Raw genomic sequence first — 14009 nt, 5'->3', positions numbered from 1 at the left:
ACTGTGAAACAATAAATTTCTGCTGTTTTAAGCCACCTAGTTTGGGGAACCCAAACAGCAGCCTTAACAAACTAACAAAACAGAGAATAAAAACATACATAGTCCAAGTATAACAAAAAAAGGAAGCATGAACAATACAACCACATAGCAGCTCATTCTAGCCACAATCCCATCCAAAAGGAGGGTCAACATAAACAAAAAAGTAGTATTTACTCACGCTGCCATCCACTTTACCTTTAGGTATACGAGAAGTTTAAATATTTGAAAGTTAAAACAATTTTTTGATAAATGATAAACCACACTGAAATTCCCAAAGCATTGACTGGTTTAATCAGGGAACATCAGAGCAGAGTGCCCCGAAATTCATTTTTCTAGCAGAGTTTTGCCTCATAACGGAATAGGCTGATGAATCACAGCACACAGCTCCTGTGTTCCTATCACTTAGGGGACGAATAAAGAGCTGCCTTAAAATAGGTCATCTACATCAAGTATGCAGTGATGGGTTTCTCAGTTGATCGCAATAGGTCCTAGTGATGAATGAGTTTACCTTTTTCTTATGTTTAGAAATGTACAAAGTCATACATATTAAAGTATAAATTAGCGTTTTAAGCCAAAAGTCCTGAAATTTATGTGTTTATATATCCTTGCTTTTTTTTTTCCATTTTAATTAGAAGACTATCACATGGGAAAAACTTCATAGGAAATTATATATTATTCACAGAGAATGGCATATATAAATCTGTGGCTTAGGGGCATTCTGTAAAAATCAATACTTGGGAAAAACATGTGAAAATCAGTTCCAGGGAGCGTATATGAAAAAGTACACACTAAAACGTTATAGTATTTAAAAAGTCTTGTATTAATGTTTTGGATCCGATTTTTGCATTGACTTCCATTGTAATACTGGGTATTATTATTATTGAAACATGACGTGGGCAAACTGGGATTTCTCTCTGGCACTGAGTCTTTCCCAGCTGTTGAGTATAGTAAGACTAAAAAAGGCTAGAAGGTTAAAGGAAAACGGAAGAATGAAGATTATTGTAGCAGCAGCGACAGAGCATTGGTGGCACCACTCATGAAGAACATTTCAATTACACATTCTGCTCCAAGCAGACAGATGGAGGCAGGAAGAAACTGACGCTGGTGCAGCCTGAGCTCCATGCAAGCACTGCATGATGGCCCCTATGTATAGGAGGTCTCCCTCAATCCTCCAGTCAATCCTGTGAGCTAGGTAATTTTGTCACTTTACAGATATGTGGAGCTCAGAGAGGTGAAGTATGTTGCCCAAGAGCACACAGCAGCCAATGGGAAGCCAGAATCATGTCCTGCGGGAGACTGACCACAAAGCCCCTGTTCCTCCCAGGACACATGGACACCAGAGCGCCAACCCACTTAGCACTCGCTCTTCCCAACTGACCAGGAGACTCCATGGGGGTTTCCTTGCCAAATGTTACTCTATATTCAAGGTGACGACTCCAAAAATATTTAGCTACTGAACATATACCATAACAATGAAAAATCCTGCCTCTATGAATCGCACTTAACACACACCGAATGCATCACCTGCATTTTAGATGGCGCTGCATCCACACCCTACGCGAGGGATGCAGTTGTGCCGAGTTCTCCTTTTATGTTTGTTTGGAGTAACAGATAAAAGACTTAGCTAATTTAATTGTAGACTTAGGGCCACCATTTGTCCTTACAACTCATGGCACAGCAAGTCAGGGCAGGGGGTTCCTAGGAGCTAATTCCAAAGAGAGTGGCTCTGCCTTCCCCAGAGACGCTGCTTCCCTTCCAGAGCGTCGTGGCTCTGGGTCCACACGTTTACTCTGCACCTCTCAGGGGGCGGGGGCAGTGGGAGAGAGGACAGCAGGTGAAGCGACCAGAGGCACAGTGGGTTACTTTAGGGAGGGTTTGCTAGGCCTCGCTCTGCACCCCTGGCTATGAGCGGTGTGAGGTCAGGGCCCATCTTTTCATCAATTCTACGTGCCTGTTCATATAGAGAGGAGAGAGAGCATCTCTCAGAGAAGTTGCAGGACACGAATTCACCAGCGGCACAACGGCCACAAGTGGGGTTCTGGGGCCCAGCCCACCTTTTCGTAGTTGGAGAACCCCCCCATGACGGCAGGGTCCACGATGCCGCTGAGCAGCATGGACAGCGGGTGCACGGACAGCGACCGGTCCCAGGCGTGCTGCTGCACGCAGTTGCTGATCCTCTCGTTGGTGAGCTCCATGGTCTCGATGGCGTTCTCCAGAGGGCTGACCTCCTCCTGCGTGGCAGAGCACATGGGGGACGAGGACGTTTTGCCAGCTCCAAGCAAAGAAAGAAGAAAAGTTCAACCAGTCCCCTCTAGAGTCGTGACACACCCGTAAGTTACACAAGAGGGAAGTGTCGCTGCTCAAGGTCATGCTTATTAGGATTCCACAGACAGGGTGGTGAGATGCAAAATAAGCTACTTAAAATCTCCTTCGGAAGCAGAATGAGGACTTCGAAATTGGAGCTATGGGAAGGAATATTCCTCGGGGCAGAGTGGCTACAGAAAACCTGAGTAAAAAAACACTGGAGCTGTGGTTAGGATTAGTTCTTAGACAAAGCTTCCTCGGTGATTTGTGAGGTCAGTGACAGCAGAATATCAGATATCAGATCTGAGACATTTCTGCACAGCCAAGAATGTCCACGGGCAGAACGTCTGATACGTCCTCATGAGAAAAGGCAAGTGATGCCGGAAGCCAAGGATTCGGACCACACGTAAATAACCTTGGCACGGATCCTGTGGTTAACACAGGTCAGAAATAACGGGAGGTATTAGACGGTTCTGGCTGAATTTTGGATGACAATGAAGTAAGACACTGCACAGATTTAGAGAGAGCTCTTCCTACGAAATGCCTTCAAAACCAGCTTTTGAGAAGAACCATCTCCTCTTCGTTTTACCCATCACCAGCGAGCTGACCTCCTACTCCAGACTGACTCCGAGTCTCTGTCCAAAAATCACATCTATGCTTGAAGAATAATGATTTATGACCCATCAGACTTCAGTTCAGATTTGTTCCAGAAATAGTTCTCGGACACCTGCCTTATGCTAAGTACCAGGCCACACGCCATAGTTAAAAAAGTGATTACGATGCGCTTCACAGCTGGGAGGAGCTTGTGGTTTTAGGGGGGTCAAGACATGTAAACATGGTAGGTCAGAAACATGCCCAGGGTGCGACACACAGGCACAAGCCCTCTAACGCAGCCTGGGTGTTCCAGAGACGGCTTCATGGAGAAGGTAGTGGCTAAACTGAATCTCACAGGAGCTAGGTGAGGTTCAAGAGTGGCAAGTGGACATTTTACACAGAGAACATGATCCAAAGGTCATGGAGGACTGAAACAGCATGGAACAAGCAGTTTTGCTCCAAGAGATTCCTTAGGAGATGCGGGAAGAGTCGGGTCACTAAGGCTTTATGTGCATGTGCTAAGGAGCATGGGCTTCATACTCCAGCCCCGGGCAGCCCACGGAGGGCTCTAAGCATGAGAATGAATGAAATGGTCGGGTTTACTCAACGGGATTTGCACAGAGGCGGTTAGGAAAGCGGACCAAGGCAGGGAGGCCAATTAGAAGGTTAGAAATAAAACAGATTTAATAAATATTGAAAAGGTAAAACAAGCAACTTCTGGCAAAGATGAAGAGGGAGGAGTCTGGGGTGATCGGTGATGTGATGAGCTGAGAATAAAAGAAGAGAAAGGGCTCTGGGAGAGAAGACAGAACTGGCAGGAAGCTCCGAAGAGGCATTCCAAACATGCCTCTGCGGCTGGCGGGATCAGGGAGGAGACAACACTCCTCCGGGCACAAAAGAGTCATTCACTGTGAGTAACCTTTAGGGTTGGTGTTGTAACATCAGTTTTACAAAGGAGCTCTATAATACAAGCATGCCTTTTATTTCTCTTTTGAAAAACAAAGTTGGCCAGAGGAGGCTGGCCACGCTGGTGCAAACTGCGGAGGGCACCGAACAAAGGCTGTGATTATATTTGGAGACTAAGTTTTTTTCTCAGTTCCAATTTGAAAGGACTCACTGTGGAAATCTGTTTGACTTCAAACCACTTGAGAATCCCGGGAAAGGTATAGGCAGTTGTATACGTGGTCCGTTCAATCCACATGGTCTGGTGGCAGGAAGGAAAACATGGAATGCTGGTCAGTTCCCAGGCAAAACAGCCAAGCTCCTGGGTTCAGTGAAGTGAGATTCCATTCCCAAATGCCTCCTAAGTGAATGGGCCGCACTTTCTCATAAAATTTAAGGATTCCGGATGTTTAAAGCTGAAAGAGATCATCTACTTGGGACTTCTCACCTTACAGATGGAAGCCTGAGGCCCAGACAGGTGTGACTTGCCCAAGGTCCTATTAGCAGCTGGCCCAGGAGCAGAGCTCAGTTTCTAGACTCCCAATGTAGAGTTTTCTATCGAGATGGTAACTTGCAATCTAGGTAATTTGCAGGGGAAGCCTCTGTTCCCAGGGGTGCCACTGTTTCTGCGGGCATTTGCCAGCGAGGTGGAAGGCCTCCCTTTTGGATGTCCATTCTACCTTGTTTTAGAGGGAAAAAGGGGTGGACTCACAGCAAATTCGTTGTCCGGGTCCTTTTCTCCTTTCCGGAACGGCCGGGAATATCTGAACTGCTGCACTTCATTGGCTCTGTAGTAGCTGGAGCAAGACACGGCAACGAGGCTGTAACTTCTCTCTTCGAATAAGCACTCCCTGATTTGACTTCAGCAAAACCTGGGACATATCTGCCCAGGCTGAGTTCTACCCACTGAGCTGCCTCACAACCAACAGTCTCCACACTGAAGGCTGGAGGCAGTGCATGATTTGATTTTACTTTGCATCTTACTTTCATACAGTTTATGAATGTATTTCGCAGCTCACAACCGTAAAAGGCATATGTACTGACACCCAAATTTGTTACCTCATTTGTACAGTTTTATAAAAATTCTAGCAATCCCATTAACACTTAGCTTCTCAAGAGAAGGGATGAGGCCCTCAGTCACTGGGACCTAATCCTCCAGGGATGTTTCTGAGTGAAAATACTCAGGGATCTAAAAAACTCAGGGATCTGAAACCTATCAGTGAAATTCCTGATTTCCCTCTGCCTAAAAAAACAAACTCCCCCCCACATCCGTTTGAATTATTAAGCTTTTATCTTACACTCAAAATAGACAGGTCTTCCAAACTGTAATGAATTTAAGGCTTGGGTTTTTATGTACTTCTAATAAAGGGTGGGAGAGACACAAAAGAGTTTTTTTGTTTTGTTTTTTAAGAGAAAGGGTCTTGCTCTGTTGCCCAAGTTAGAGTGCAGTGGCATGATCATAGCTCACTGCAGCCTCAAACTCCTGGCCTCAAGTGATCCTCCGGCCTCAGCCTCCCAAGTAGCTGAAACTATAAGCGACTACATCCCTGGCTAATGTTTTTAAAATTTTTTTTGTAGAGATGGGATCTTGCTATGTTGCCCAGGGTGGTCTTGAACTCCTAGCTCAAGCACTGAAGTGATCCGCCCACCTCAGCCTCCCAACATGCTGGGATTACAGGCCTCAGCCTCCCAACGTGCTGGAATTACAGGCGTGAGCCACAGCAACCAGCTATGTTGTTTGTTTTTTTTTTTTTTTTAAATAAAGAACCACTCACTTTAGGATCTGCTCTGGAACCGGTTTATCCTTGTAGCTGGGCGGCAGGTTCATCACGGGCTTCACGGTGAAGCACTGCATGTCTGAGACGCTCGTTAAGGAAAGAAAGGAACCGGGCTACGAGGTGTCAGGCAGCAGGGCCCCCCATTCTTCCCACTTCCCTGCCAGAAATGCCACTGGCACCAATCGCTCCCTTTGACACGAATGCCAGGACTGCATTGAAAATGGGGTTTCCACGTATATCACTGAAATGCCTCGTTCAGGGATTAATCCTAGGACGTTTCTTTTGGTCAGACACCTGGCAAACATCCTCGCCTTAGGGAAACAGGCATGCATGAGATATCAGGAAATAGGTGGTTAGAATTGGTTTTACATAATTTCTTTTGCACAAACATCCCTCTGAATGCCAGAGCCCAGGCAACAGGAACTGCTTTTATCTTTGGATATCGTCCGTTTATCCAGTGCCACAGCCAGGCACTGCACTAGGTGTTTTGAAAATGTATCTCCAATATACACAACAACACTACAAGACCGATATTATTATTTTTCTTTTACAGATGAAGAGTACGAAAACAAAGGGGTTAAAACCCAACATCATACAGTTGGTAAGTGGTGAAGTCAGGCTTTAAAACCAGCTCAGCAGTGAGGGCTCCTCCTCTGATTTAATGATCTCCTCTTAGAAACAGCTCTCCCCATCACCCCCAGTGCAGAGATACACTGTTTCAAAGTCTGTAACAGAATCCAGAATTCAGAACAGGACGTCTATGTTCTAGTCAAGCTCCCTATCTGGCTTCAAAACGTATCCTTTCACGTTAGAGATCTGCTTATCAGCTCTCCCCTTTAATGACTTCGTAACCACCAGCTGAGGATGTATTAGGGTCCCAAATATTTTACATACGATGGGAACCTGCAGCAGAATATCTAAATGGGTGGTCTGTGGACACAGGACACCTCTGTCTGCAAAGAAGGGACTGCAACCCCTGGCTTCTCTGGGTCAGCTGGGGCTGTACCAGGGCGAAGAGCCTCTGGGTCTTTCTTCCCCACCGCAAGGATGCACTGCTTCGGGGACGACTTGATGTCTTCTCCGGGGGGCGTGGTACTGGTCATCTTCTCCGCGTTGGGGAACTGCGTCAGCAGCCTCAGGCTGAAGTCCTCTCGCCTCTCATACTCCTTCCCCCGGTAGATAAAGATTTTATTCTGCAGGTCAGAGGCAGTACGGGAAATCATTAAACAGGAGGAGTGAAGAGGCAACTGGAATTCTAGGTACTGGGGGAGCCACTGTACTCCCCGGCCAAAGTTCAGTCCACCATCGTTGAGCTCTCGTTGAATACCCATTGCAGCAACCATCGAATCTGACCAGCGCTGTGGTTTATTTGCAGAGTTAAAGTCACAGGCATAAAAAATACTCAGCCCAGTGCACCTCATAATGTGGCCCACGGACCGGGGCCAGTCTGCAAACAGTCTGCTTGGAAAAAAGGGGCTTGCACCCTAATTTAAATGCACAACATTACCAGGCATGCTGATATTTGTCACAGCAAGACATTTTCAATGAAAGAAGTGCATGCATTAATTTACATTCAGGTAAAAACTCTTATCTATCTTAGTCGTGATCCAGTAACAGTTTGTAGACCAGCACTTTAAATAGCACTGCTTTCAGATAAGATGATGGTAAGTGTAACACTGTATCACATAGTGATACAGCAACAGCACAGGTGACAGCAGTCCTCAGCCATCCTGAAACCTCATAGAAAATAAGAGCATTAAATACTATTTTCTCAGGCCAGGTGCAGTGGCTCACGCCTGTAATTCCAAAATTTGGGGAGGCCGAGGCAGGAGGATCTCTTGAGCCCAGGAATTCAAGACCAGCTTGGGCAACATGGCGAGACCCTGTCTCTACAAAAAAATATAAAAAAAAATTAGGTGGGCGTGGTGGTGCACACCTGTATTCCTAGCTTCTCAGGAGGCTTAGTTAGGCAGGAGGATCTCTTGAGCCCAATTTTTGTGAAAAGATAGGTTTTTATTTCACTTGGGTAAATGCTCCCTGGCTACAGATGCTTCCAGCACAGGATACCTTTTTTGGATACAGTCTAAATTTCACATTCATAGGTTATTAACATCTCCCCTGTTATCCACGAGGATGGAGACCACATCTGAATGTAATCAACAGGATATTTCCAATGCCTTGTCTGTGCTTGGCACAGAGCAGACATTCAGTAAATATTGACTGAATGAACAAATGAATTGTCTCCTCATTAGGCGCTGTTAAGAACGTAAATTGCTTCCTTTTATCACTTTTTCTTTTTACATTAGGTGAAAGCAGATGGATGATATATGTTTAAGCAAAGCTCAGCTCTAAAAGAGGCTTCCTTTTTGTAAGAGATAAGAGTTTTTGATTTTTAAACCGTAAAATCAGTATCACATTATAGACAATTTTGAGATGGAAGAAAAATACCATCTTCATCACTGGTTAGTGCCCCAAAACTGCTCTTCTTATTTTGGGGAAACTCTTGCAGTCTTGCTCTTGGGATACTTGTTTTCAAACTAGCCCTGGCTGGAAATACAATAAGCAACTAAAAGTCAGTCCTTGCTTTTCCCCAGCCTGACTCTCAGCCACTGGCAAGTGGAGGAATGGTTCTGTTTTTTCCTTTTTCATTCCCCCACCTGGGGAAAGTCATTTCACAAAGACCTGGCAGAACGCCAGGGGTGTTCGGGGGTGTGGGGTGAAGGGGCCGGCCACTCAGGAAGTGGTTTCTCTCCGGGACCTCCCACGGCGAGAAGACGGGTCAGCAGCTGCTAACACACTGTTGCCCATCTGGAAAAGAAATGAGCATCTTCCCTCCTTCACACTGCCCGGCCTAATGGCCTTGGGGACCACCCTCAGGTTCCTTACCCGTAGGAAAGAGGGAAAGCCCTGGCCGTAGTATCCAACAGCAAAGTATTCAGGCTGAGGCCTCATTGCCTTAATGATGTTCTCATAAAACGAGGCTCTTTTTTTCTGGAAAACAAAACAAGACATTCCACTGGGAGGTTACAAGGACACTGCGGGGGGATGGGGGGGAGATCACACTGTTTGTTTTGCTGTTTCCCATGTAACGCAGAGAAGTGAAAGGTCTTTGGGAAACATCATATGCGCGAGAGGGTTCTCCTGTTCTTGGATCAGAGGTTTTGGACCTGGGGTTCATGAATGCGCCTCCGAGGGCCCCGAATCCCCGAGGCTGTGTGCAGAAGCGCCTGCGCACGCTCGTTCTTCTGCACAGGGAGGCAGGGCAGCTTTCGGCAGTTTCTCGAAGCGGGATCAGGACCTCTAAAAGGATAGCTGCTTAAGGAGCCACATGGGAAAAGACAATAAAGAACATTCCAGTTTGTGCAGTGGTTTGGATTAAAGTCTTTGGTTCAGTTGTAAGTGCCCAGAAGGTGGTGGCGGCGTTCTGTTTTTTGGCATCTGGTACCACCTCTATCTTTAATTCTTCACCAGGAGAGTGGCTTCCCAGCTCAGAGAAAGCAAGGTAGGTAGGTAGGTAGGTAGCCAGATCCAAGGGGAATATGGGGCGGTCCCTAACCGCCCCACCACAATGTTTAGCATGCCTATCGCACTACTCTTTCTAGGTGACAGTCTCTGTCAGAGGTTTTCTTAGATGAGTAACATGTTACATTACTAACATCTCAGTGCAATTCTGTTGATAAAATATGTGAATATTTTTGCATGTCATGGCAGGAGCTGGTATAGCACACTGGTACCTTTTTTATTAATACAAGGTGATCTTGACAAATAGCTCCTCAAAATAAATTATTATTCCATAATGTTAGGGAAATTTCCATGCCAGTTCTGCTTAAAACCACAAAGCAGCTAAAGTAGACGCTGACACCTGTCAGTCCTGCAAGCTAAAACCACAAAACAGCTAAGTGAAGCTGCAAACCTATCATAACTGTACTGCATGTAAAAACTATTAATTGGCTAACTTTTAATCCTTTTACCAATTGGTTAACTTTTATACTTGTGTGTTATTGGATAAGACTAACCCCCCCAAAAAGAGTATAAAACCTGACAAAAATCTGGAAGAGGTGCTCAGAATTTGGAGGCTTATCTCTTCTGGGCTGCCGGCAATAAAACTTTCTGACCCTCCAACTCTCTGCGGGCCGCTCGGTTATTCCCCTGGGACCGGTCACTGACGCCTGCCGTAACATTAACAACAGGCGACCTGACCTTTTGTAACTCGTCCACTAAAAATCATCAAATGCAATATTGGGTTTGCCATTTTTGTTTTGCTCTGATGATGGCTGGGAATACGGAAGATCCACAAAAAGACCTTCCAAATGGCACCAGGAAGGAAGGGAGAGCTGCAGACAGGGGTCCCTGAAAGGTGTGCAGAGGACAGCAGCTCCAAGTCACTGATATCTGAGGCTCAGTATCTACCGCCCTTTGGAGGCAACCCTGCCTGCCCCAGAGACTGGAGCCTTCCATGAAGGATAATGTGAAGAAATAACGGTCTAAGCTTTCGGACCACATTCTTTTTCATTTTTATTTCCAGCAAGGTTTACTTTTCCATTGTAAAGAACACCATTTTTCCCGACTTTCTTCAACGTACAAAAACATTTTGGTGAACGCTAATTTTAGCAGCCCCGTTGGAGACCTAACATACTTGAGCCAGACTCACCAGGAGATTGCCAAGACCCTCGTAGTCAAACACTTTGCTCTCGTACGTCTCGGCCAACTCTTTGCTCAGTTTGATTGCCTTCTCCCACATCTTCAGGAAAAGAAAAGTAGGGTTAAAAGTGTAGAACAAAGCAGTCATTGATCCAGCTGCAAAAGCCACGGGAGAGTCACCGGGAATGAGCGGGCAGGTGGGCTGAGTTTCTGCAGATCTTCCCGACTGCTTCATCCCTTGGATCAACGGATGATCCAAGGGATTTCTTTCCTGACATCATAAAGATCGTGAGGGATCTTGGCTGCCTTGCATCTTCAGTGATTCGGTCTGTAAGAACATGAAGGATACCACGTGCGTGTCCCCAGACAAAGGAAGACTGAGTTTAAAGGGCAAAGCGTGGACAACTGAAAGGAGAGAAGAACCATTTCTAAAGCCCAGGTTCTGAGAGCATGGGAGTCTTCCTGGAGGAGGAAGGAAGCTTCTATGGGACTCTGGTTCTGGGGGGTGTGTGTGTGAGCAGGTAGGTTGTTTGTGGGAGGATGGAAAAGACGCTAACAGCACTGTTGCGTGGGATTTGGCGAGCTACGTTTTCATGTCTTTACTTAGTGGATGGGAGTTTTAGGAAATGCCTTAGAGCGTTAACGACCATGTGAGTTATAGGCTAATGTACATATCTGGTGTCTGAGGCCAGCATCCCGGATCGAGCCTTCTAATCCTTTCTGTATTTCATGAAATGCCTCTTAGATGGGTATTATTCAAAACACAGCATCTGCTCACTTCCTGCTTCATTCTTGTGAACAAAGTGCTATATCCCATCCTCTCTGGTTGCTGAAGGAATGTATGCGCAGCCCACAAACAATTGTGAAACGGTCTAAAATTAAATCTCATAAAGGCATCATTTGTCAAATCTGCCCGCTCTGAAGTTGCAGGGCTGGGTCACTGAAGAGGCTCTGAGATGTGCCATCTGGAAACCATTCTAGATCAGCTGGACTTGGCGCAGGAAGCCGGTCACCACCACCAATGAAATCCAGTCACATGGCCTTCCCGAGTCCCCTTTTCTCTTCCCCAAGTGCTAAGTTACATAAGAGACAGGAAGACTGTCTAGCAAAGCGGTTCCCAAAGTGTGGTCTCTGGCTCTTGGAGGTCCCCAAGGCCCTTTCAGGGGGTCGATGAGGTCCAAGCTATCTTCCTAATAATACAATAATACTATTGTCCTTTTTTCACACTCTCTCATGAATATACATGAGGCTCCATGATGTGTAACATCACAATGGAACAGATACAGAAGCAAATCAGAGAGTCCTGCTATCTTTTATTAGCCCAGACATTAAAGAAATTTGCAAAAATAATGCCACTCATATCACTAATTCTTTGATAACTATAGTGATTTTTCATAAATATATGATTCATATTAACAGGTAATAAACAGGTTTATTATTATGGTTAAAAGAACAAGTAAATACTTAAAATTTTTTCTGCTTTAATTTCTAAGAATATAAATATTAACAGATATAACCCACATGAACAAAAGTGTTCCGGGGTCCTCAATAATTTTTAAGAGGGTTAAAGTTTGCAGAGATCAAAAAGTCTGAGCTTCACTTGCCATCTGGGCCTCAAGTTCCTCCCCTGTAAAACAGAGATATTATCTCCTAATAGGGTTACAGGAAGAACTAAATTAGAGGAGACATCTAAAAACCATCCTAAACAGTTTAGCACTAAATAGATAATGGCAATTTTATCTCGATGATTATTTGGCTTATTTACTTATTTAGTAATTTAATTAACAGGTTCCATTGATAGAACAACTGCGGTGGCTGGAAGTGGGCCGTCCACGTGAACCATCCAGGCATCTAAAACGGACTGAATCCAGGATCTGTTTTGTTTGGATACCACAAAACATTTTTCTTTCTTTCTCTCCCGATCCCTTTTCTCTATATATATTTTTCCATTTTTAATTTAAAAGGTTTTTCAGCTGGACATGCCTTCTCCAGTTGACCATGGACTCCACGACACCCTGACACAGTTCCTATGTTTATTTTGCCTTCCTGCCCCTGTGGTTGTCTACAGCCTGTGGTGTCAGGCAGGGGACATGGGTCTGGTGTGCACGTGTTCACCAACGTTATCTCGAGAATGCACAGAAGCTGATGGGCCCAGCAACAATTGAAAGGTAAACTTGTGGTTTTGGAGAATAGGGCTCTGGGCTGCCCATTCTACTCAGTATTGGGGTAAGTCTGCGCCAGATGAATGATCCTTATGGCCCTTCACACCTTAATTTATCGATTCATGTTCTCTCCTATTAAAAAATATCAGAATTCAAAGACACACAAGGGGATGATAAAGAGTACATCACAAGTTATTGTATAAAAAAGAATTTACGTGTCATTGACCTCAATTCTAGGCAGGGAGTTCTGAACCCTTGGAATTTCCCAAGTAATAGGAATATCTTTGCTATTCCTGGTGGGTCCCCAAGACTGCACCCAAATCTATGCTAGCAAGGTGACTCACAGTGGGCTCCTGGATGGTCTCAGGACAGGGGCTGGCTATGCCAGAAATGTTAATACCAACCATGTGATTAGAGGGCTGGGGTTTGAGCCACATGGTATCAGCCTGACCTCCAGGAAAGAAGGGAGGGAGTGGAGATCAAGTGCAATCACTATGAACCAATCAAATATGCCTACACAATGAAACCCCAATAAAAACTCTGCACACTAAGGCTCAGGCGAGCTTCCTGGTTGGAGAACACATCTATTTTCCAGGAAGGTGGTGTGCCCCAAGTTCATGGGCAGAAGACCCAGAAACTCTGTTTTTGGGATCCTCCCAGACCTTGCCCTATATGTCTCTTCATTTGGCTGGTCCTGATCTATGTCCTTTATAATAAAACTGTAATCCCTAAATGTAGTACTTTACTGTGTTCTGTTAGTTGTTCTGGCAAATCATCAAAGCTGAGGGGGTCATGGGAACCTCCAAAATTTATGGGCAGTTGGTCAGAAGTGCAGATGGTCTGGAAAGCCTCCAAACTTATGGTTGGCATCTTCGGTGTGGGACGTCCTGCTGGGGACGGTGCCCTTAACTTGTGTGGTCTGCACTAAGTCCGGATGGTTAGCATCAGAATTGCACTGCAATAGAGCAGCTGTTTTCCTCCTTCCCCTAGTACAAAAACAGCCAGTACTCACTTTGCCTTTGTCAAAATATGAGATAATTTCTTGATACAGCTTCTCTTTAAGCTCTTGCTGGGTATAGACATAGTAACTGTCCCTCTGAAGCAAATGTGGCACACAGGGCTTGTCAGACCACTAAAATCAAACCAAAGCAACAAAACAGGTTAATGCAACAAATCAATTAAAGAGATCAATGCAGCAAATATTCAGCCAAAAAAACCAAAAAAAGTTTGTATGTATATTTGACTCATCCATATCTTATGTTAGATTATTTATTAAGCACAAAAATCACATATACAGACATATACCCAAGCAAGCTCCAAAACAAGTATCATGCCAAACGGACACACACTCATGGCATTCCCAGGTCAGGAATGAAGTGAGGCTGCCAACCAACATGATTATTGTTGTACTGAAGGCATCATTAACACAACCAGATAAAAGAAACAAATTAGGAGTATAAAAATGGATAAGAGAAGGTAAAACTAGCACCATTTGCAAACATTATGGTTGTATTCCTCACAATACAAGGAAGTCAACTGAAAAACTACA

The 14009-nt window shown here is 45.0% G+C and overlaps 1 protein-coding gene across 1 annotated transcript in view; it reads right to left on the bottom strand.

Moving 5' to 3' along the window:
* DOCK5 (dedicator of cytokinesis 5) overlaps window positions 1-14009 on the bottom strand; it is a 173760-nt gene that overhangs the window by 33492 nt on the left and 126259 nt on the right. The window contains exons 36-43 of the mRNA XM_012662922.1: window positions 13473-13592; window positions 10309-10398; window positions 8544-8648; window positions 6709-6850; window positions 5655-5736; window positions 4592-4676; window positions 4055-4141; window positions 2094-2270 (exon numbers count right to left, since the gene is read on the bottom strand). Of these exons, the coding sequence (XP_012518376.1) occupies window positions 2094-2270; window positions 4055-4141; window positions 4592-4676; window positions 5655-5736; window positions 6709-6850; window positions 8544-8648; window positions 10309-10398; window positions 13473-13592 (888 nt within the window). The remainder of the gene's footprint in view (window positions 1-2093; window positions 2271-4054; window positions 4142-4591; window positions 4677-5654; window positions 5737-6708; window positions 6851-8543; window positions 8649-10308; window positions 10399-13472; window positions 13593-14009) is intronic.

This window comes from Propithecus coquereli, unplaced genomic scaffold, assembly GCF_000956105.1.
Source record: "Propithecus coquereli isolate 6110/MARCELLA unplaced genomic scaffold, Pcoq_1.0 Scaffold79, whole genome shotgun sequence".
Lineage (NCBI taxonomy): Eukaryota > Metazoa > Chordata > Mammalia > Primates > Indriidae > Propithecus > Propithecus coquereli.
This window is presented reverse-complemented; position numbering and strand designations above follow the sequence as displayed.